Source organism: Durio zibethinus, chromosome 4 (assembly GCF_047325235.1).
Source record: "Durio zibethinus cultivar Kanyao isolate XHJ-2024 chromosome 4, ASM4732523v1, whole genome shotgun sequence".
NCBI classification, from domain to species: domain Eukaryota; kingdom Viridiplantae; phylum Streptophyta; class Magnoliopsida; order Malvales; family Malvaceae; genus Durio; species Durio zibethinus.
The window spans coordinates 10,192,550-10,213,783 of NC_143165.1; the positions used below are offsets into that span (position 1 = coordinate 10,192,550).

The 21,234-nt window shown below is 30.8% G+C and overlaps 4 protein-coding genes and 1 long non-coding RNA gene across 8 annotated transcripts; 2 read left to right on the top strand and 3 right to left on the bottom strand.

Moving 5' to 3' along the window:
- Positions 1-3,468: 3,468 nt before the first annotated feature.
- Positions 3,469-5,307, top strand: LOC111287889 (uncharacterized). 2 transcript variants are annotated; one of them, XR_016341528.1, is made up of 3 exons: positions 3,602-3,953; positions 4,667-4,843; positions 4,973-5,307. It is a non-coding gene; the product is annotated as an uncharacterized LOC111287889 (long non-coding RNA). The 2 variants fall into 2 exon arrangements; XR_016341527.1 differs by lacking the exon at positions 4,973-5,307 and having other exon boundaries at positions 3,469-3,953; positions 4,667-4,899.
- A 127-nt stretch (positions 5,308-5,434) lies between these two features.
- On the bottom strand, positions 5,435-8,224 carry LOC111287888 (uncharacterized). Of its 2 annotated transcripts, XM_022878575.2 has the most exons (4): positions 8,063-8,224; positions 7,928-7,973; positions 6,687-7,638; positions 5,435-6,593 (listed from the first exon to the last, which is right to left on the bottom strand). In XM_022878575.2, the coding sequence occupies exons 3-4, from the start codon at positions 7,634-7,636 to the stop codon at positions 5,498-5,500; spliced, it is 2,046 nt and encodes a 681-aa protein (XP_022734310.2). In that variant the 5' UTR covers positions 7,637-7,638; positions 7,928-7,973; positions 8,063-8,224; the 3' UTR covers positions 5,435-5,497. The 2 variants fall into 2 exon arrangements, with proteins under 2 accessions (XP_022734310.2, XP_022734309.2); XM_022878574.2 differs by having other exon boundaries at positions 7,928-8,223.
- A 1,092-nt stretch (positions 8,225-9,316) lies between these two features.
- On the top strand, positions 9,317-11,699 carry LOC111288457 (syntaxin-51-like). 2 transcript variants are annotated; one of them, XM_022879358.2, is made up of 6 exons: positions 9,317-9,414; positions 9,909-10,127; positions 10,312-10,514; positions 10,602-10,702; positions 10,823-10,867; positions 11,431-11,699. In XM_022879358.2, the coding sequence occupies exons 2-6, from the start codon at positions 9,913-9,915 to the stop codon at positions 11,560-11,562; spliced, it is 696 nt and encodes a 231-aa protein (XP_022735093.1). In that variant the 5' UTR covers positions 9,317-9,414; positions 9,909-9,912; the 3' UTR covers positions 11,563-11,699. The 2 variants fall into 2 exon arrangements, with proteins under 2 accessions (XP_022735093.1, XP_022735092.1); XM_022879357.2 differs by having other exon boundaries at positions 9,363-9,454.
- Positions 11,700-14,347: 2,648 nt separating this feature from the next.
- On the bottom strand, positions 14,348-17,207 carry LOC111287481 (cell division protein FtsZ homolog 1, chloroplastic-like). The gene is made up of 6 exons (XM_022878075.2): positions 16,751-17,207; positions 16,055-16,154; positions 15,720-15,949; positions 15,377-15,544; positions 14,884-15,117; positions 14,348-14,697 (listed from the first exon to the last, which is right to left on the bottom strand). Exons 1-6 carry the CDS (start codon positions 16,994-16,996, stop codon positions 14,434-14,436), a joined length of 1,242 nt encoding a protein of 413 aa, XP_022733810.1. The 5' UTR covers positions 16,997-17,207; the 3' UTR covers positions 14,348-14,433.
- A 1,096-nt stretch (positions 17,208-18,303) lies between these two features.
- LOC111287578 (V-type proton ATPase subunit e1-like) lies at positions 18,304-20,585 on the bottom strand. Its single transcript, XM_022878207.2, has 4 exons — positions 20,467-20,585; positions 20,235-20,362; positions 19,441-19,488; positions 18,304-18,677 (listed from the first exon to the last, which is right to left on the bottom strand). The coding sequence occupies exons 2-4, from the start codon at positions 20,330-20,332 to the stop codon at positions 18,611-18,613; spliced, it is 213 nt and encodes a 70-aa protein (XP_022733942.1). The 5' UTR covers positions 20,333-20,362; positions 20,467-20,585; the 3' UTR covers positions 18,304-18,610.
- Between the last annotated feature and the right edge of the window lie 649 nt (positions 20,586-21,234).

Below are 21,234 nucleotides of genomic sequence, written 5' to 3' on the forward strand. Positions count from 1 at the left end.
TTGCTTCCACTAGAGTCTTAAGTAATGTTTCTCATGATATTTTTGATTGTTTGTCTTGTTAACTTGGAAAGTAAAGTGCTTTACATTTTAATAAAAGTGATTTTATCTCATCTGTTCCTTTTGATTTAGTTTATTATGATATTTATGGTCCAACTCCCACACCAACCTTAGAAGGTTCACGTTACTTTGTTATATTTATTGATGATTTCTCTCGTTATAATTGGATATATTTATTTAAACACAGAACTTAACTTTTATCAAATTTTCATGAATTCAATAACATGATGCAAACTTAATTTTTTAGAAAAATAAAAATTTTATGTCTGATAATGCCGCTGAATATAGAGAAATTGAGTTTCATAACTTGTTAAAAGATGATGAGACTTCTCCTCATAGGTCATGCCCATATACTTCACAACAAAATGGTCGAGCAAAAAGAAAACATCATCATATTCTTGACACAATTTGTGCCCTTTTCATTTTCACTTTTCTTCCTAAATATTTTTTCGGTGAAGCTGCTCTCATTGTTGTTTATACTATTAATCGCGTTCCTACACTAGTATTAGGCACACGGTCTCCCTATAGATGTCTATACAATAAGATACATGATTATCATTCTCTCAAAATTTTTGAATGTGCTTGTTTTGTTTTACTTCCTATTCATGAAAAGACTAAACTTAAACCTATAGCTAGATTATGTTATTTTTTGGGTTATAGTATAGAACACAAAGGATATAAGTGTTATGATTCAGTGTTTAAACATTTTAACATTTCAATACATATAGTTTTTTGGGAACATAAAAAGTTCACTAATGTGTACTCATTACATTCACCATGTTCTTTTTCATGTATTTTTTACATATTCATTTTTTTAATTTTTTTTCAAATAAAGATATTGTTATAAGTGCTTCTGATTTAAACAATGATCTATCTTCTTCCACTTTTATTATGTTTGATCTAATTGAGGCTCCTTTTGATACAGTTATCCTTATCCAATACATAGTGCCTCCATTCCGTTGTTTCATTCGAGTAAAGAAACCTAACATTCAACTTCATGATTTTCACTGTTAACATGCTTTAGCCATGTTACATGAACCTCATAATTTTCGTGAAGCTATCTCTAATCTTATACGGCAGCAAGCAATGGTAGAAAAGTTTCAAGCTCTTGAAAAAGCTTATACTTAGGATATTATTGAATGATTTTATGATAAGTCAATGATTGATTATAAGTGGGTTTATAAGATTAATATTAGATCTAATGGGTCAGTGGAACATTACAAAGCTAGTCTTGTTGCTAAAAAATTTACACTAAAATATGGCATTGACTATGAAGGGACTTTTGCTTTAGTTGTATGTCTCACATTTGTTCGTTCACTATTAGCTGTTGTTGCAACTAAAAAGTGGTCAACTTTTCAAATGAATGTTAAAAATGCCTTCTTAAATGGTGATTTCACTGAAAAGTCTATATAAAGTTACCTCATGGTTTATTTGTACCTTTCAATATGGTCTGTCATCTTCAACATGCTTTATATGGTCTTATGTAAGCCCATAGAGTTTGGTTCTTGAAGTTTAGTATCACTGTTTCACAACTTGATTTTGCATCTAGTAATAATGATTTTACCCTTTGTACTCGAATTACTAAAAATGGTACTACTCTTTTTTTACTTTATGTGGATAATATGATTATTACGAGTAATGATACAAATGGTATTCAAGATTTGAAGACTTTTCTTCATTCTAAGTTTGAGATGAAAGACCTTGGTCTTTTAAGTTATTTTTTGAGCCTTAAAGTCACTAATGATTCCACTGGTTTACATTTATCTCAAACAAACTATGCTTATGATCTTATTGTTCAAGCAAGTTTAACTAATAGCCAGATTGCATCATCACCACTTAAACAAAATTGAAGCTTTCTCCTTCTGATGGTATGCTATTTTCAGACCTTTCTTTGCATCGAACTCTAGTAGGTAGTCTTGTATACTTGATAGTTACTCATTCAGAAATTGCCTATGTTTTTCATCTGGTTATTCAATTTCTCTCTGCTCCTTGATCTACTCATTTTGCTACTGTCCTCTAGATCCTATGATATGTTAAGCGTACTATGTTCCATGCTTTGTATTTGTCCTCTAGTTCCTCTTTGGCTTGCATTATTATTATGATGTTGATTGGTCAAAAGATCCAATTGATCGTCGTTCTACCATAGGCTATTATTTTTTGTTCTTTTCTTATTTCTTGGTGAAGTGAAAAGCAACTTATGGTGTCTCACTCTAGCACTGAAGCTGAGTATCGAGCTTTTGCATATGCCACATCAAAACTTTTATGGTTACGATGGCTACTTTAAGATATAAGTGTTTCTCATCACTCTAGTACTCCTATATTTTGTGACAATCAAAATATCATTCAAATAGCTCACAATGATGTTTGTCATTAGTGCATTAAACATATTAAAATTAATTGTTACTTCATTTATCACCATCTGCTTGCTTATACTATTTGACTTGTTCTTGTTACTAGTGTTGATCAAAAAGCAAATATTTTCACCAAATCACATCCACATGGTTAATTTCTTATCCAAGTTTTCAAACACAAATTGACCTCTACATTACCATAATGAGTTTGCAGGGGGTGTCAATGATATTTTAATAATGTTTTAGTAATATTCTAGATTTATAATATTATTCTAGTAGTATTTCAATAATATTTTAGATTGATTTGATATTGATTTATATAATATTAGATATTAATTTTGTGATTATAAGAATTGATTTAATCATTATTTTTATTTATTATATTTTTTATTTTGTAACAGTTTACCTCTCTCTATATACAAGTTTTAAGTCTCATTATAAAATACAAGTCATTACAATAAAAATTTCACCAAACATTGCTTTCGTAATTGGTATTTTTCTAATCTAGGTGATTTTTTTTTTTATTGTGAGGACTAACGACATAATCGATTAAATTTGAGTTAATACAATATTAAGTTCGAGTTTGATTTGAAATTTAAAGTTCGAAATTCAGCTTAAACTCAATTGAATTTTTTTTTTTTAGCTTGAACTCGACTCAAGATAGAAATCGAGTTACTCGAGCTCACTCGATTAGGTTCGATTATTATTTAAAAATAAACTCGATTCTTATATTCAATAAAAAATTGATTATTTGTGCTCAAACTCGAGTTTGAAATATTTTATTAATTAAAATAATTAAAATACATTAAAACATAAAATTTTAATTAAATTCATGAATTACTTAATATACTAATAAATAAATATAAAAATATTATTTAAAATTATTTATTAAAATTAATAAACGAATATAAACAAATAAAAACTAAACATATTTACAAACGATTTAATTAAAATTCTGTTTGTTTACATTCTTACTTCTTCCTAATCAATGTACTAATGTTCTTATTTTGTCTTACGAATAAAGCACCAAATTATTTTAATAATCACAAATGATGTGAGATTATAAATAATAAATACTATTATCTAAATAATACATAGATGAAAGTCTCCGCAATTGTAGTGTATTGACACGTGTTCAAATTTAATTCCTTGACACCTTTTTTTTACAAATTTTAGAATTTAAGAAAAAATTTGCTTGGACATGGATAAGATTCAAGCGTACAAAACAGCTTTTGAATTCCTAGCGTTGCAATTTAACAAAAAATTAAAACTGAAGCTTCCCGAAAGCTTCTTTAGGCAAACGGCACTGAAAAAAGGAAGAAATAGAAGGGGAAGGGGAAGAGAAAAGGGATCCATGAGAAAGAGAAGTAGGAGACGGAAAAGAGGAAGGAATCACCGCCAACGAAAACTGCGATCGACGATTAAGAAACGAATGGTGAGGCAGCGAGAAAGGGACATTGGACCACTTGCCTTTTATTACGGGTCAAGTCCAGAATCTGTCTCCTCACTCTCATGATTGAATTGATGTCATGAAGCTAGTCAACGGTAGTCTTCTTTTCTATTTATTTCAATTTAAGTATCTTATCAAGTTTTCTTTCAGTTTATTATTCTTGATAATTAGATGGGTCAATTAAGGATCGAGGTTTTCGGGTAAATGCTTCATAGTCTCAATATATGCCTTTTCTGTTCTTTACATTCTGTTGTTAGAATTGGGCCCACGAAGAGTTATTTTTCTTGTAATGAACAAATTCATTACGAGGTAACTTGCCGATTATTTATTTTCCTTTTAGCAATATGATGGATTGATAGAATTTTGAATAGAACGTGATAAAATTATTATCCTCTATTAGTAATTTAAATATCTTATAAAATTGTCTTTCGCTTCATGGCCAGTGGCACAAGAAACCTTAAGGAAGAAATTAAAGCTTGAGTTCGAACCGGACCTCCTCTCCTCCTTTCCATGTAATAGGGTGTTGCCTTCCTTTGAATAAAAAAAAAAATCCTATAAAATTGATGAGTATGCTAAAATATTAATTTAATGTCTTCACGTTGTTTAGAACATTTTTAGTAAAATCTTTGTCCTGTTTTATATAACACATGCAAAAGAGAAAGAGTTCATAATGTAAGCATTTTTTCTTTAACCTTTAATGATTTTTTAATCTGATCTTGCAAGTTAATAATTTCAACGATAGCAAAATTTACAGTTGATTTCGTCTTGAGTAATGACAATGGCACAAGTGTGCTTTTATTTTTTGCAGGTGCAAGACAATGAGAAAGAATCAATCCTTCATTTTTTTTTTTTTTTAATTTCAGGTATACTTGTGAATTTTTAGCCTTGCAGAAATTGGCTTAATGTAGCAAAGCATGAGAATAACTTCACATTATGCTTAATGCTTGCATCATCTTTCTTTTTATTTTGTAAGATGTAAATAAAGGTTACATTCTTTCTTTTCTTTAGATAGTGATATTGGAGAATCTTTATTGCTGTCTATTTCATATGAATTCAACTGTCTTGCCTGACTAATTTATGGATGTATATTTTTTTTTTCTTCGGGTTTATTTAGTTGTTTGGCTGCTTACGAAATTGGGAGAGAAAAAGCAAAAAAAAAGCAGAAACAAAAGGTATGTAACAAAGCATGTGGAAAGTCTTGACTGCTTAATTTTAAAATAGCTTGTTACGTTTTATAGTTTGAAAATTTAACAGAGCTAATTTCCAACATGTGAGTATGGAACATAGCTCGCTCGTTTTATGGCACTATAGGTTGTTAGTGTTCGTTCTTTATTGTTAATTACTATGTTGTAACTGTTTAGATGTCACAAACTCAAGTTAACAGCATGAAGGCTTGATAAGTCTGTCTTAATAAGGTTTTCATTTGTATGTAACTAGCTTTTCTGGAAATTCTGGTTGTGACTACTTTCTTTTGTTGAAAATCGTAAGCCTGATGATTCATGAAACATATCTGAATTGAATAAAGTTAAGAATTGGTTTAATTCTAGAACTAATCCATAGAAAATACTTAAAAAGGAAATGACAAAGGAAAAAATTATTTATACTATTAAGAGAGTTGTTCTAATCAAACAATAATTTACTACCACCTTGGTTCAATCCAACCACTATATAATTGTTCTTTTGTGTTGTAAAAGTCTTCCATAACAACATTTGAGCCATAAAAATGATACTTTTTGTAATCTAGCGAATAATATACCAAGTTATCCTCATAAAACCTGGGGAGGCAAACTGTGTTCCTCATTTCTTCTGTTGTTGCTGCGGTAGAGAAAGATGATATACGGCTAACATGGATTACCTTATCTCTTACATTGTCAATTTCAACCCAATTCATTGTAGAGAGATTCAACTCGAAAACCTTGAGCCACTTTCCCATGAAACCCACAAACACAGATAGAAGCTTGCCATTTCCTTGTAGAAGAAAGCTTTGATAGAATGACTTGCAAGGCCTTTGAGGCTTGTCAAGAACTTCCCAGATAAAACCCTCCCTAAACACTCCTAGGTTTCCCTCTGAACCAAGCAAGTACAACTCTTCATTATAGAAAACTGGATTATTGTTTTTACTCAACTTGAAATCCTTCCATTTAAAAGCATAAAGACTTTCCCAGTGTCCCTCTCCTACCAAAATGTAAATCAAAACAAGAAGGCAACCTGAAGAATCCGGTGAAGATGAAAAATCACAGCCTATAATTGTTTTAAATTCATGGGGAAGCTTCGGAAGTAGAATGATTTTTTTTGTGAAGGGATTCCAAAAGAAAATGGTGTATTCCCCTTGTAACATTAAGCACCAACCTTCTTTTGAGTAGCACATTCTGACGTCACTTGATTTGTTAGGATTATTCATTAAATATCTTTCTCGATGCAATGGATCAATAAACTTGCATTTATCTTGGCCCTTTTTACAAACCATAAGCCATGGGGCTAAAGAATGTCTCACCAATTTTTTTATGGTGGCTGGCCAATGGATTGGAGGGGCTGCTAACCGGCAGATTCTGTTAACAACGCGAAAGTTCATATAATCATGTAACACAAGGCAGCTAGCGACTGAAGATAGCAGATCCAAAGGAAGCTCGCAAAAATATCCTATTTCTTCTTTATTTTTACTTTCCACACATGGCACAATGTCTTCGATTTGGTCAGGCTCTATCTTCTCCATCCTTCTATGAACAGGACTTAGACTGTAGATATTCGAAAAGAGTAACATTAAAGAGATGCATTTATGAAATAATTAACATATATATTAACCAAAGGACACTAGTATTTTATCTTACCTCAAGTCTGGCATTACCCAAATAGGTGTGCTCCATGGTGGTTTTAGATCTGTACAAGGCAAAGAGACCGAAACACTGTTCTCTTCTATGTCGATTGAATACAAGCTTTTGTCGTCACTCAATGTGAAAAATATGCGATTCCCTTCAGTTTCTGGCTTCAGAGCAGGACAAGAATATGCAGCTTTTTCATCCACAAAAAATGCTCGATCCTTGGCACATTCTACTTTAATCCATTCCATTAGCGAAAAGTCCAATTTGAAAACCTCAACACCAGTTACCTCTACAAACAGTTTTCCTCCATGTACTAAATAAATTACAAATACTTCACCACAAGATTCCACCATGTAGCTACGGAAATGGTTTGAATGATCCTGAAAGTGCGGAATGGTTCCGTGTGAATGGATGACAAAACTGTCTGGCAAATCTTGTTTAATTACTACCAGTTTGTTCCATGCAAAAGTCCTTGCGTATAATTTTCCGTTGCAGCAAATAGAATCTTGGAAACAGTCCACATTATTATCACAATATTCTCTTACGGACTGCTCAGTCCACTGTTGATCTCCAACTCTACAAAACATGAGCAAAGGAACTGACTTGAAAAATATTATGATCGAACAATCAGGATTTCCAGGAGATGATGACAACATGGAAGATCCTATCTCTCGCTTAGGCCCCAAAGCAAGTGATGGTAACTGTATTGATTCCAAAGTCACAGGATTCCATAGAGAACACTGATCAATTTCCAATAAGAACAACCAACCGTGAGAACAAGGGAGAATTGTCTTTCTACGCAACACAGCGATGTTTTTCATCAACTGTTTCTTTCCAGGTTTGGTTATGTTGCAAAAAAACTGGTTTCTATAACTTCGGCCGTTCCTGAATAACAACCAAGGGTATGGGTTCGGTTCAGGTGGACATAAACGCGTTTCTCTCCTTGCTTTCAGCTCCATATCTGATCAGAACAACAAATAAAAGTAAACACCTTGCAGAGGACGCTTGAAAGAGAACAGATTAAAAAATTGAACTACTATCATTGCTTGCATTCAGAGAAAACGCTTGCTTATAAATAATAAAAGAACAAGTTCTAGTTGTGTAAGGATTATAAAATCCTACTCTGAATTGATATTAGCAAATCTGCGTACGGAAAAACTACAATCCCAAGATCAAGGCTTAGAACATGAATCATCATAAATCTAAAATATATCAAAAAAGCTAACCAAATCCAACGCACAAAAACTTACCATCCTTTGATTGATTTCCCCTGATTTGATTGGTGTCGAGAGGATCCTGATCAAGGAACATATCCAGTAAAGCCAGCTATACTATAAAGCCAAAAATCAACTCCAGGTAGAAAAGAACGGAGAGAATAAACCGACAATGAAGGAGAGAATAAGAGCAGGATCGAACAGCAGCGCAAGAAACGTAAGACTTTCTCGAGCAGAGAGTTTTGAGTTTTGTAAAAATAAGTGACGGGCAGAGGGACGTATATAGGGGATTCCTTAGTTTTAAAATCCCTGTTTTGCCCTTGAACAATTCGTCCATTGTGGATATTTCTTGTCACAATATGAATAATTACAATTATTTAAATAATATGAATAATTTAAATATGAACATAATATATTTATTATATATATTATTTATAATATAATATAATTAACATATTTAAAATTAATTTATATTTAAATAATGCGATACGGTTAATATGTTTATATATAAATAATATATTAAACATGATTAATTTATTTATTTAAATAAAAAATTATTTAAATTAATATTTAAATAAAAAATTATTTAAAAATAAATATTTGTAATTTATTTAAAAATTAAAATGATATGATAGATATAATTAATAATTTATTTTTTAAATAAAATAAAATAATATTTAAATTTTTTGTATTATAAATATTATCATATTTTAAATGTGTTATTATTATTTAATACGAAAATAATATGAATAATTTCATATTTTAATCGAATCGATATGATTAAGATACAATTATATTAAAGTTAAATATCATTTTTTATATCATTTTCGTATCATATGTTATAAAAATGTAAATAATATATTAGTACTCGTAAACTATTCGAATTAGACTCGAATAAAATTAAAATTTAACTTAATTATTATTGAGTTAAGTTCAAACTCGAATAATTTGATTTATTAATTAAGTTAGAGTTAAAATATTTTATATTTAATTCGAGTAACTCACGAACTTAATCAAATTTTTGTTTAATATAAAAATTAAATTTATTTTTATATATTAACAAAATAAAGTTAAATAATTCAAAATTTATTTCTAATCAAATTTAAATTAAAAAATTTAATTTAATTAAAATTTTATCAAATTTTAAACATTAAATTTTAAGTTAAACTAAAATTCAAAATTTAAATTATATTATCTTTAACACAATCGATTACTCTCTAATGTATTTAAAATTAATAAGACCTTGTTAACGGAGTTCGACTTGAAACCAAAATTTTGCATCACTATTCCTTTCATCACTGTTTGACACGTGGATTCAAATGCCAGCTTGTCCATGTGCTATCGGCTCTTGTCGTTTAGCTTCTACGCCGTCGTTCCATCCCCAATTCCACAATTCAACAATCCAAATTTCGATCAAATTCAGGTAATTTCAATTTTTGTTTTTTATACTTTTAATCAAATCCGATCTCTCTCTTCACGGATCTCTAAAGCTTCCCCTTTCTGGGTTTTCATTTTCTTTGGAGGTTTGATCAACAACTCATCCAATTTTTACTTTTCCACATTGTAAGTTGCTATTAAATTTTGCATTTTTTGATATGGGTATTTGTTTGATTTCATCAAAATTTGGAAAAGTTGGGAATTGATTGAAGGGTTTTCAATTAAGCTTCTTTTTTCCTTTTTATTTATACGAATTGGGTTAATTTTATTGCTAAATTTTGGGTTTTTTTAACGTTCAATTGGGTGTAATTTGATTGCTTAATTTTTGAGGATTTTCTTGATATTTACCATGTTTTCAATATAAGCTGTTTTTCTGATTCTTCAGAAGAAGCCATCAAAAGGTGAAGATAAAAGGAAAGGGTTTTCTCAGAATTAATCTTGGTTAATTTTGCAAGCACAATGTAGTTTCAATTAGCTCTTATCTGTTCTTGTGTCATTGTCGGAATGATGTTCAAGTGTCTAAGTTTTATGCCTCTGGGTTAGATGTTAAGGCTTTTGACTTGATTATTATTTGTTTAAGGTCAATGGCATCTTCTTCAGACCCATGGGTAAAAGAATACAATGAAGCAGTAAAAATTGCAGATGATATCAATGGCATGATATCTGAAAGGATTTCCTTGCCTGCATCAGGACCGGAAACTCAGCGTCATACATCAGCTATAAGAAGGAAGATTACGATTTTAGGAACTAGACTAGATGGATTGCAGGCCACATTGTCTAGACCTACTGGGAAGCCCTTGTAAGTCATCTTAATTGAGGTGCATATACGTGTGAATTGAGGTTGGATTAATAGTTTTTATCATGTCCTCTGGGATATTTGTAAGTTATGGTACTTTGATGTTCGCTTTCATATTGGAATATGTTTTATCAGGAACGGTAAGCTGACTTTGAGTATTTGTTGATGCTTTGTATTCTGGTTACAGAACAGAGAAGGAGATGAATCGTCGCAAGGACATGGTTACGAATTTGAGATCAAAAGCTAATCAGATGGCTTCTGCATTCAACATGTCAAACTTTGCTAACAGAGATAGCTTGCTGGGGCCAGAAATTAAGCCAGATGCCATGAGTAGAACAGTTGGTTTGGATAACTCTGGTCTTGTTGGTCTTCAACGACAAATAATGAAAGGCAAGTTATTTAGTTTCAAATGGCATCCTGCTAGCTTGTAAAATGGCTTGAGTTTCCCCAACTTATGAGAGTCTGTTTTACAAGCAGAGCAAGATGAGGGTCTTGAGAAGTTGGAGGAGACTGTAGTAAGTACAAAGCATATTGCATTGGCGGTCAATGAAGAACTTGATCTGCATACCAGACTCATTGTATGTTTTCTACTTATTTCTTCTGTTGTCTTTTGCCTCTTATTTCATTAAAATAAATGCTTAGTGAGGTTTGATTCATCCTCTGTGAACTTTACATTATGTTGTGCTCCCGCTGTGCAGGATGACCTGGATCAACATGTGGATGTTACTGATTCTCGCCTACGGGTAAAGCGCTTACTATTAATTTGCATTTTATATGCACAGCAGAATATCCTCCTTATATTTTTGAATCAAACAAAATCCAATAACTGCTGTTTAATATAGTTATTCAGTCCTCCCTACTACTAGCACATAGGATTCCTGTATCATGGTCTTGAATTTCAGCCTCAGAATCAATAGATAATGTCATATGGTGGCATTCTTTGGAGATGAATGAAAGAATTCATGGACATTCAAACACTATTTAGAATAGATAAAGATCTCCTCACATAAACTAGAAATTATAGACTTTGCTTACCGAATTATGTTGGAACCGATATGGTAACGAGTATTCTTTGGTTGCTATGAAATGAAGCAAAATAAAGCAATATGGTAATGGTTGATAATATTGCGTTTTCTTTTACTTTCATATTGTTTGTCACCCATTGATTACTTGAAATAGTACATGTTCAAAGGGATGCAAGTGTTTTCTTTAGCATATAGTCCAGAATAGTTAAAATTTAGAACTATTTACTATCATGGTGGATTCTAAGAGTTATGTTTCCTTTGTTCACGTTTTTATGTAACAGAGAGTGCAGAAAAACCTGGCAATTTTGAACAAGCGTACCAAAGGCGGTTGTTCCTGTATGTGTATGCTTTTAGCTGTTATCGGAATCGTGATTCTGGTTGTCGCCATATACCTACTGATCAAATACTTGTAATACCAACAACAGCAAACACAACAAGCTTGCCCTTCTTGTTTTTCTGTGTTGTGTGTGGAATTGGTTTTCAACTTTTATTTCCATGTTGGAAACTTCTTATTTGGCTTTTGGTTGAGAATGCTGAGCTGTTTGAACAACTTACAGTATGTTTGGATTGAGGGGAAAGGAAGGAAAGGAAAGAAAAATAAAGGAAAGCAATGGAAACATAAAAACCTTTCCTTTGTTTGGATAAGTTTTCAATTTAAAGGAAATGAAAGATGGGGAAACTCAATAACCCTTGGTTTCCTCTATAGCTTTCATTTTTTTAATACCCGGGGGAAAAGCTAAGGAAAGAAAAGTTAAAAAAATTTTATTTTTGTAAAAAGATTATTATATTCAACTTTTTATTAATACCAAAAGCTTAGTAAAAAAAACTTAATCACATCATAATCTTTTTGTAATTTTTTCAAAGTTACTTTTTTTTCAAGTAAGTTTCATATGTCTTTTCTAATATAAATTTTTTTTATAATTTATTGATGATTTGATCTTAATGAATAATTGAATATGAATAGATATATTTTTTAGGTTTATGAGATATTAAATTAACTTAAAATTTTTTATTTTTATATGTAATATATTATAGTTTGAGATATCGGCAATTTCAAAACATTATAGAAAGAAGAATGGGGAAAAGAAGATGTTTAATTGAAATACAATTAACTTGGCTATGATTATTGGAGGAGATAAAGAATTGACTCACAACGAATCACTACTGTTTATTTATATTTTATTGATAATATCGAGAAAGTACAAGCAATACTTGAATGCTCATTGGGTAAAAGAAAGGAGGTTGTTGAAAGGTTGGTGTTTGATTTATTTAGTCATTAAAGATGTCAAAATTTTTTTTGCTACATAAGTTTTTAATTGTTGAAATAAGTTTATTTTTCTTATGATGGAAATATTTATTTTTTATTTTAGAAAAATAAATTTATGTTGGACAACTATACAGTGATATGTTAATATTTTTTGTTTGGTGCAAAAAGGACATAATTTACACATATGTAATATTTTTATGTGATTGTATTTTTTATTTTTAATAATTTTTATATGAATATATAGTCAAAGTGATAATGTACTAAAATTTTGATAATGGTTAACAAATCTATCAATGCATATTGATAAAACTTTTTTTTATTTCACTTGATTAAAAATAACTGATCTAATAGTAATTGTGAAGCTAGATAAGATAATAAACATATTATGGTCTAGAAATGCTCTAAGCTCATAAGCAATAAAATGTTATAATTGAAAAAAATTATTATAATGAATCATTTCCTTTCTTTTTCACTCTATTTAAACAATGGTTGTTAAAATTTTTTTATATTAATTTTAATTATCCAAACAAGAAATATATATATATCTATTTTTCCTTTAAAAATTTTTTTTTTATTTTTTTATTAATATTTATCTAAACATAACGTTAGTAAATTTACAAGTAATTTAAGGCTTATCCGTGTATTTTAACTATTTATATAGATATGTTCCCGTATCTGACATGGGTATGGATTCCGAAACGGGTACGCGCAATTTTTTCCAAGTTTTTCTGGTTGGTTGGAACTTTATATCCATGTCCATTGGATATGTGTCGGAGCAACAAAGATTACACATCTTCTCTTTATGCTGTTGATCCTAATGCATTTCAACCATCAAGAATCCATTAGCTTGTGTATGTCTAAATTGAGATGCAGAAATTAGTCTATACTTGATCCACAAGTCTCATTTACCCTCTTCGTTTTGCTGATTAATCAAAGATAAACGCAAAGCAAGCACAAACAACTTGATGCAGAAACCACCTACCAAGAAAATGGCTACTGATAGTGCAATTGGTGTAATGCCAATAAATTCCATGCAAGTTGACATGCAAGCGACGCCCCTTCCCAGGGGACAAGGGCTTGATCCCCTGTGATCCATGGTTATGCAAACAGCCCTTCTTTTCAGGGGGACTTGTGCCTGGTCCGATGCCCCTATCCAGGAGACTTGGGCCCGGCTGCCCCCTTTCCAGGAGATTTGGACCTGATCCACTGTCTGCAAGCAGCGCCCTTTTCCGGGGGACTTGGGCTCATTCCGTTTCGCTGAATACATTTTTTCATACTATTTTTGGACGCCTGTAGTTGGTTGCGTTTTCACAGCTATGGTAGGTTCCAATATTGGTGTATCATCAGATATCACGGCACTTATGAAACGATCACGTATCAAAAAGTAAATTTGATAATTTAAAATATAACTCGATAACATGATATAGACACAATATAAATAAAAATATAAAAATGATATTATTTAAAATTTTAACAATAACTATAAATAGATTTAACAAAATAAAAAAAAATATTTTATATTTTTTTATTAACATAAATTATAACACATAATTTTCATGTAAAATATAATACCAATACACAAATTTTAGTATTTTACATGAGATAAATATATAAATCCCCAAATCTATCAAGAAGGAAGGTTGGTGGTCAAGTTTTAAAGACTTCAACTGTTGTAGCTTAGGCTTAGGACACTAGTGCACAGAACTTGCTAGCATTTGAACTTTTTTTTTATGAAAGTTTGTTGTCATTTACCCCCAAACCTGACCTTTCCATCTTCCTTTGATTTAATTATACCTCCCAAGGCATTTGTTGTTTACAGGAATTTGTGTAAAGCATTTTTATAGTTTATCATAGTCTTCTTGCTATTTAATCATGGACAAATCTATTTTGGACTACTGAAAACCCATTAAATATTGCAGTGCACACAATCATAGAAACGAATGGCATCTAATACTCATAAGCTTCAAGATCTTTACATAGCTAATAAAAAAAAGCAGGAAGAAACAAGAGATCAAAATTAGAAAAATAGCCTTCTTGGAGATGACCTGGAGGGGACAGTTGAAGAAGACGATGATTTGAGGGATAGTGGTATACCCTTGCTTTCTTGTCCCCCTGCAACTTTCTCAATCTGCTTTGCAGCCTTGGGGTCTGTTAATGTCTTCTGAAATGACTGTGAGAAGCCTGTAGCAATAATGGTCACATGGATCTCCCCATTGTAGCGGTCATCCACCACAGCACCGAATATGATGTTAGCAGAAGGATCTGCCAAACTTGTCACAACCTGCAAATGAACAAAAACTCGTATAGATTACAACACTGAAATTTCTGGATGATATCTACAGGCCACAAGAAAGCCCAAGAATTAGAAGAATGTAATTTGGAATGTATTTCATTTTCCTTAAAGACAATATGTTAGTTTCTGTTAAATCAGAAAACAAGAAATCAATGGCTCCTAACACTAAAGTACCTGTGAAACTCTGTTGACTTCCTGCAAGGTTATATCCTTTCCTCCAGTAATATTATATACCACACCTGTAGCCGACTGAATTGATGATCCAATTAGGGGAGCCAAAATTGCTTGTTCTGCTGCTTCTTCTGCACGGTTTTTGCTAGAGGAAACTCCTACTCCAAGCATTGCAGTTCCAGAATCTTTCATCACTGCTTTAACATCTGCAAAATCTACATTCACCAGTCCAGGTATCTGCAAAAAGAAAGGAAGAAATTTAACAAGAGACTAAGCTGAAAACCAGAAAATACTTTATGGGAGAAACAATCATTAAACTAAGTACAAATGGTTTCAGCATTTCGGGCCTAGATGACATAATCCATGCATCATTACATATTATTCAACAGTCATTACATAACCAAGGTCATGCATGGTCAACTGGAATGGTTATATAGAATCTAAATCTTCTTGCAGTCCATTCTAATATATAGCTTGGAATATGACAATCACTGACCGTGATTATATCTGAAATTCCTTGTACCCCTTGGCGTAGAACATCATCAGCAAGAAGAAAAGCATCTTGCAGAGGTGTCTGCTCATCAGCAATATCAAGCAGACGGTCATTGGGAATCACTATGAGCGTATCCACATTCTTCTGCAGCTTTTCAATAGCGTCCAGAGCCTGCAAATAAACAGATATGACAAAATTATTTTGTCAATTAACGATAGAAATTTCGAATATCTAGTTATTGTCATGGTTTTAGTGTGCAACCAAATTGCTTCTATACAAACTAGGATTCTACATTATAATATCTCCCATTATTTAGAGTTCATATGAAGGAGTTAAATGCACATGCCTGCATGGTTCGTTTACGTCCTTCAAAGCTGAAGGGATAGGTTACCACACCAACAGTCAAATAACCAGCCTCTTTTGCTATCTGGGCAACAACTGGAGCAGCACCTGACCCAGTGCCTCCACCCATACCAGCGGTTATAAAGACAAGATCTGAGCCCTTAAGAGCATTCGCAATGGCATCTCTGGACTCCTCAGCAGCTTGTTCCCCCAAAAGTGGATTTCCACCAGTGCCTGCATTTTATTCAATTGGTTCACATCATCAACAAATACAAAGCCAAGAACATAGCCATATATAAATTCACAGTACTTTTTCTTGATCAAACAAGATTGCCTGACCTAGTCCACGAGTCAAAAGCTCTCCAATCTGAAGTGGGTTCTCTGCAGCAGACTGTAGCAGTGCTTGAGAATCTGTGTTTATGGCATAGAAATCAACACCCTAATTCCAACACAAAGCAGCAATAACATCAGTAATTGCCTCCATGAAAGTAAAACATTTTGGCTACATTGATACGTTCACCACCAAGTCACCTTACATTATCATCTACATTACCAACCAAAATGCAAGGCAAAGGAGCCAAAGAGAGCCAAGTTTTAGCTCATATAAGCACAAAGGAAAATTCACACAAAAACTACAGACTTGACTAAATGCTCTATGTACTAATCAGAAACACTATTTGCCAAAATGGCACTGAGTTTATATAAAGAAAAACTTGAAATTTGTTTCAGAAAACAAAATAATTGAAAGGAAAGGATCAAATATTTCCCAACTTCTCAGAGCAACAATCAAAGCACATCAAATGAAAATGTAGGCTAAAACCCACTAGCAAAACCACTTCAAAAACCTCACTTTCAAGTTTCAGAGTCAAAAAAAGGGGGGAAAATACAACAATTCTTCAAATTTTCGAGCTTTTAGTTAAAAAAAATTTTAAAAATGACATTTTTTAAGATTGAGAGTTAAAAAAAAAAACCCACAAAAAATCTAAAATTTTCAAACTTTAAGCAAAATCCAAGTGAGAAAAGATGAAAACCAACCTGTAAACCGCTGCCAATCATTCGATTAACAGCATTGTTACCACCTCCACCAACACCAACCACCTTTATCTTGGCAGTCTCCATTGGAGCAAAGGAACAACTTATCCCTCCAAAACGGTGACGCGTCCTCAAAAAGCTTCGTTTCAAGTGGTTTTTTGAAGAAAAACATCGGTTTGAAGATAACAATGAAGAACAAGAAGTTGATGATATTAAATCCTTAAGGTTTGTCACTTGAATTGTTGCCATTTTTGGAAAAAAAGAAAGTTTCGAAAGGAGAAAGAGAGAAAGAGAGAAAGAGAGAGAGATGTAGGGCTTTAGAGGGATTTAAGTAACATTTCATTCCTTGAGTAGATATGATTATTTTTGTTAATGAATTATGTAAAATATTAAAATTTATATATTTATATTATATTTATATAAAAATTATTATTATTAAAATTTTAAATTGTATAATTTTTATATTTTTTATTTATAATCATATCATATTATTATATTATATTTTAAATTAATGAGAAAAAATTTATTTTTTTTACTTTAAAATTAGATGAAAATTATGTAAAATATTAAATTTTATATATTTATATTATATTTATGTAACAATTATTATTATAAAAATTTTAAATTATATAATTTTTATTTTTTTTATTTATAATCATATCATATTATTATATTATATTTTAAATTAACGAAAAAAAAATCTTTTTTACTTTAAAAGTAGGTGAGAATTTTTCTAACTGTCTCAGGTTTTAGCAGGAAACGTTCAAATAATGTCGTTTGTTTGTTTTTTTTTTTTTTTTTTTTTAATATTTCACCTTTTTTATCTTTTTAATTTTTTAATTTTTATTTTATTCTTAATATATGATATGAGCAACATTCAAGAATTTATGCGAGTAAATTACTTTAAAATTGAAATTAATTTTAAAAAATAATGATTATACAAATTGAAATTAATGAAAATATTTTAGATTCTCATTGATTTGAGTTTGAATAACTCAAATATTCATCGGGTTGAATCTAAATCACTCATAACGAGTTAAGTTTAAGTAATTTCAAGTATTTAATTAAATTCAAAAAACTAACTAGTAGCTTGACTTATTATATCTACTTTAATCAACCAAATATAAATCATAGGAAAGAAATTCCAAGTACCAATTAGAAATAGACTAGATGATTTGAATTTTTATATTATGAAAAATATTAAAATTTATATATTTATTTTATATTTTACATAAAAATTACATATCATAATTTATATTGACACGAAAACATGAAATGTATTTTTTTTATTTTATTAAATTTATATATAATTATTATTAAAATTTTAAATTATATCACATTTGTATTTTATTTTCATGTAATGTTCATATCATGTCACCTATTTTAAATTGTTAAATGTAATTATAAACAAAATAAACATTCTCTACAAAATAAGCCTTCGCAGTGTAATGTTGGATACAATGAACTCATGAAGGACATTGCTGTTTTTTTTTTTTTTTTTCTTTGAAGCTGCGATCCAGAATCAGAGAGGTAAACTTGAATGGTTTTGGGGAAAATACAGGACAATCTATGGCAGTTTTCATAATTATTTTATCAAAATTACATAATGTCTGATAGAACAACACTAATTTTTATGAAAATTGAATAAAAGATAACATAACAAATAAGAAACTCATAACATCAAGTGCCAACACAAAACCAATTCAAAGTCCATGGTTGAATAAGGATTACATACAGAATTAACATGAGAAGACACTGAATCATCCATGGCAACTAAAATTCAGATGTTCCTCGGTGGCCAATTCACAATCCATGTTGCCGGTTTACTGATAAATCTTCAAGAATATTTTGTGTAAAAGAACTTCACTCTCCTTCACTCAAAATGGGGACAATGAGTGGTTTCATTTGTGCAAGATATACAATCGCCCACCTGTCAAAGAAGAATAATTAACATTACAAACTAGAAAGGGAATGAAATAAGACATGTTCACTTATTAAGTTAAAGCTCTACATAAAAGGGGGCTCCAAAGATTAATTTCCTTAGAATCACTTGATAAAGATGCATACCTAGGAGGTGAATGCAGGACATAAGTCTTTTTCTTTCTTTGGTATAAAGGAAGCTGTAGTTTGAGGATAGGGAAAAAATTTTTGATACAAAAAAGCCATAACTTGAGAATAGAAGGGATTGCAGGTGCTAGGATTTGAACCTAGACCTGTTGAATGCCACCTATTAAGAGTGGTGGCATGAATCAACCGAACTAAGCTTCAAGTTTAGGACATAAGTCATTTGTATGAATAGCATACAAGCATTCAAGATGGAGACGAGTGTATGGTTAAGCAATGGATATTAAGTGAATTTATAGCTCAAGAACCTAATGGAAAAGGTAGACAACATATGATTCTCGGTTTTATGACAAGTTCTTTATAAAAAACTTAGAATTAGGTCTTTTAATGCCATTAAAAATTAGAATGAAAATATATACAATGAATAAAAGCTATTTCCCATTGCATAACTGGGAAGAAGAAAAGGCACTTGCGAAAATTTTGAAATGGAAACAAAGCTAAATGAATCCAATGGTAATAATCATCATGCATTTAAGATTTCAGATTTCTATTACTTTAAAAACAGAATCTATATTAAAAATCAAGATATTACCTGAGAAAAACAAAATGTAACAAAAATATAAACTTACATCATCCAACAACAAACTGTTGCTGTAATGACCAATGTTAGGTGGAACCTGCATGCAAAAACAAGGAAAATGGTTTTCAATGAGTACAAGGAAAATCTAATAAGGTATTACTCTTATTGGCAGGATACAAAAATCAAACAGAAGAAAGCTTCCTAGACTCTAGATGACAAACAAGGCTATAGTAGATGCTTAATTGAGCTGAATAGAGTCTATACACTGTCAAGCTCTAGTTCGGCTCTACTTGAAAACTCGAGGCTCAAAGCTCAACCAAGCTCGATCCGGCTTCATTTTTCATGCTTGATCTCGGCTCATAATTTAATTGAACAGCTCAAGCTCAGCTCGACAATGAACAAGTCAAGTTTGAATAACTTACAAGTAGCTTGACTTGTTTACTTGCCTAGGCTATAGTATATCAAAACATAACGAAATCCTGGCAGATCAGTTTGGTAAATCACCAATCTGTTGCTATCCAACGCAATGAGAGGCAATAAGATTCGTTCCAGTTTAGAGTAAACAACCACAGCACAAAGAATTCAATAACTGGTTCACAGTGCTAACTTGCTCTTCAATCTAACAGCCCTACTTACAATACCAAATTTAAGCTTATTTCACTAATTAATACCAATCAAAAGAAACCATTTGAACTTAATTAAAGTAACATCAAAACCAGATTGTGAACAACCTATAACTTTCAGCATACGAATTTTAAATCCAAAAAAATCCAAACAAAAAGAGGAAATTTAATTCTTAAAAAAAAAAAAAAAAAGAAGAGAAATTGTCAAAAGGGCACTTACAGATTAGCAGAGGGACCTCTGTTACAGCAAATTCTAGTACAAAGCGATGCAATTATCCCCATCACAGCAAAAATTAGGGTTGTTAACAAGAAACCCATATTCCAGATCTCGACTTAACACAAAATTTCCTGCAAAAAAATAAATAAATAAAGATTTTTTTTTAACTTCAAATTTGGGATCAACAAAACCAAAAAAAAAAAAATTTCTCGAGATCAGATATAATTCCACTTACTTTCTGTTTGGTTTCTGAGAAACTGCAAGAAAATAACAGGAATTGGGGGACCTTGAGTTTGGATTTGGAAAATTGGAAGCTTCATTTTGTTGAGGTTTTAGTTTCTTAGTTTCGGATCTTCGACCCGTCTCTTGAGGCCCAAATTTGACTAACATCAGGCCAATATTGGGCTAACATAGCCCAATTTTTAGTAAATGGGCTAAATTATTAGGCCTTTACATGCTTACGGCCCAAATTCGGACTTTATAGAGAAATTTATAGCCTTGTGATTCGAATTGGCCCAATTTACTTAAAATAGACATAAACTAGTAAAAAAAAAAAATAGAGGATAGACTAAATTATTATCCACTCAATTATCATCATATATTAAAATGATCTTAAGTTATTAAATTTTTTAATTTAATTATTAAAATTAAATGTCTTTTAATTATTCAATCGACATCAATTATAAAATATCACGTGACTTTTTCATATCAATAAAATTTTATTCCCTCAAAATTTATAATATTATCAATAATATCACAACATATTAAATAATGTGAGTATGTTAGAGAAGAAGGATGGAGTGAAAAAAATATTTATTTAAATTTTAATAATAAAACTTAAAATTTTAATAATTTGACTATTTTAAAGATCAATTATAATGTATTTTATGCAAAAAATAAAAAAATCAGGGATATTAAATTTAATAATCTAAAATTTGATACATAATACGATATAAAATAATAAAAAAATATAAAAATACACTATTTAATATTTTAATAATTA

What these genes read in the sequence shown, in the direction of transcription:
- LOC111288457 (XM_022879358.2), top strand. Translation starts at nt 9,913, where the DNA reads ATGGCATCTTCTTCAGACCCATGGGTAAAAGAATACAATGAAGCAGTA. An exon ending in TCAACGACAAATAATGAAAG is followed by an intron (nt 10,515 to 10,601) that starts GCAAGTTATTTA and finishes TTTTACAAGCAG; the next exon opens with AGCAAGATGAGGGTCTTGAG. An exon ending in ATCTGCATACCAGACTCATT is followed by an intron (nt 10,703 to 10,822) that starts GTATGTTTTCTA and finishes CCCGCTGTGCAG; the next exon opens with GATGACCTGGATCAACATGT.
- LOC111287888 (XM_022878574.2), bottom strand. Translation starts at nt 7,988, where the DNA reads ATGTTCCTTGATCAGGATCCTCTCGACACCAATCAAATCAGGGGAAAT. An exon ending in GGGAAATCAATCAAAGGATG is followed by an intron (nt 7,639 to 7,927) that starts GTAAGTTTTTGT and finishes TGTTCTGATCAG; the next exon opens with ATATGGAGCTGAAAGCAAGG. An exon ending in TGGGTAATGCCAGACTTGAG is followed by an intron (nt 6,594 to 6,686) that starts GTAAGATAAAAT and finishes GAATATCTACAG; the next exon opens with TCTAAGTCCTGTTCATAGAA.
- LOC111287481 (XM_022878075.2), bottom strand. Translation starts at nt 16,996, where the DNA reads ATGGCAACAATTCAAGTGACAAACCTTAAGGATTTAATATCATCAACT. An exon ending in TGATTGGCAGCGGTTTACAG is followed by an intron (nt 16,155 to 16,750) that starts GTTGGTTTTCAT and finishes TGTTGGAATTAG; the next exon opens with GGTGTTGATTTCTATGCCAT. An exon ending in GACGTAAACGAACCATGCAG is followed by an intron (nt 15,545 to 15,719) that starts GCATGTGCATTT and finishes GTTTATTTGCAG; the next exon opens with GCTCTGGACGCTATTGAAAA.
- LOC111287578 (XM_022878207.2), bottom strand. Translation starts at nt 20,332, where the DNA reads ATGGGTTTCTTGTTAACAACCCTAATTTTTGCTGTGATGGGGATAATT. An exon ending in AGAGGTCCCTCTGCTAATCT is followed by an intron (nt 19,489 to 20,234) that starts GTAAGTGCCCTT and finishes TTTTGCATGCAG; the next exon opens with GTTCCACCTAACATTGGTCA. An exon ending in ACAGTTTGTTGTTGGATGAT is followed by an intron (nt 18,678 to 19,440) that starts GTAAGTTTATAT and finishes CTTCTTTGACAG; the next exon opens with GTGGGCGATTGTATATCTTG.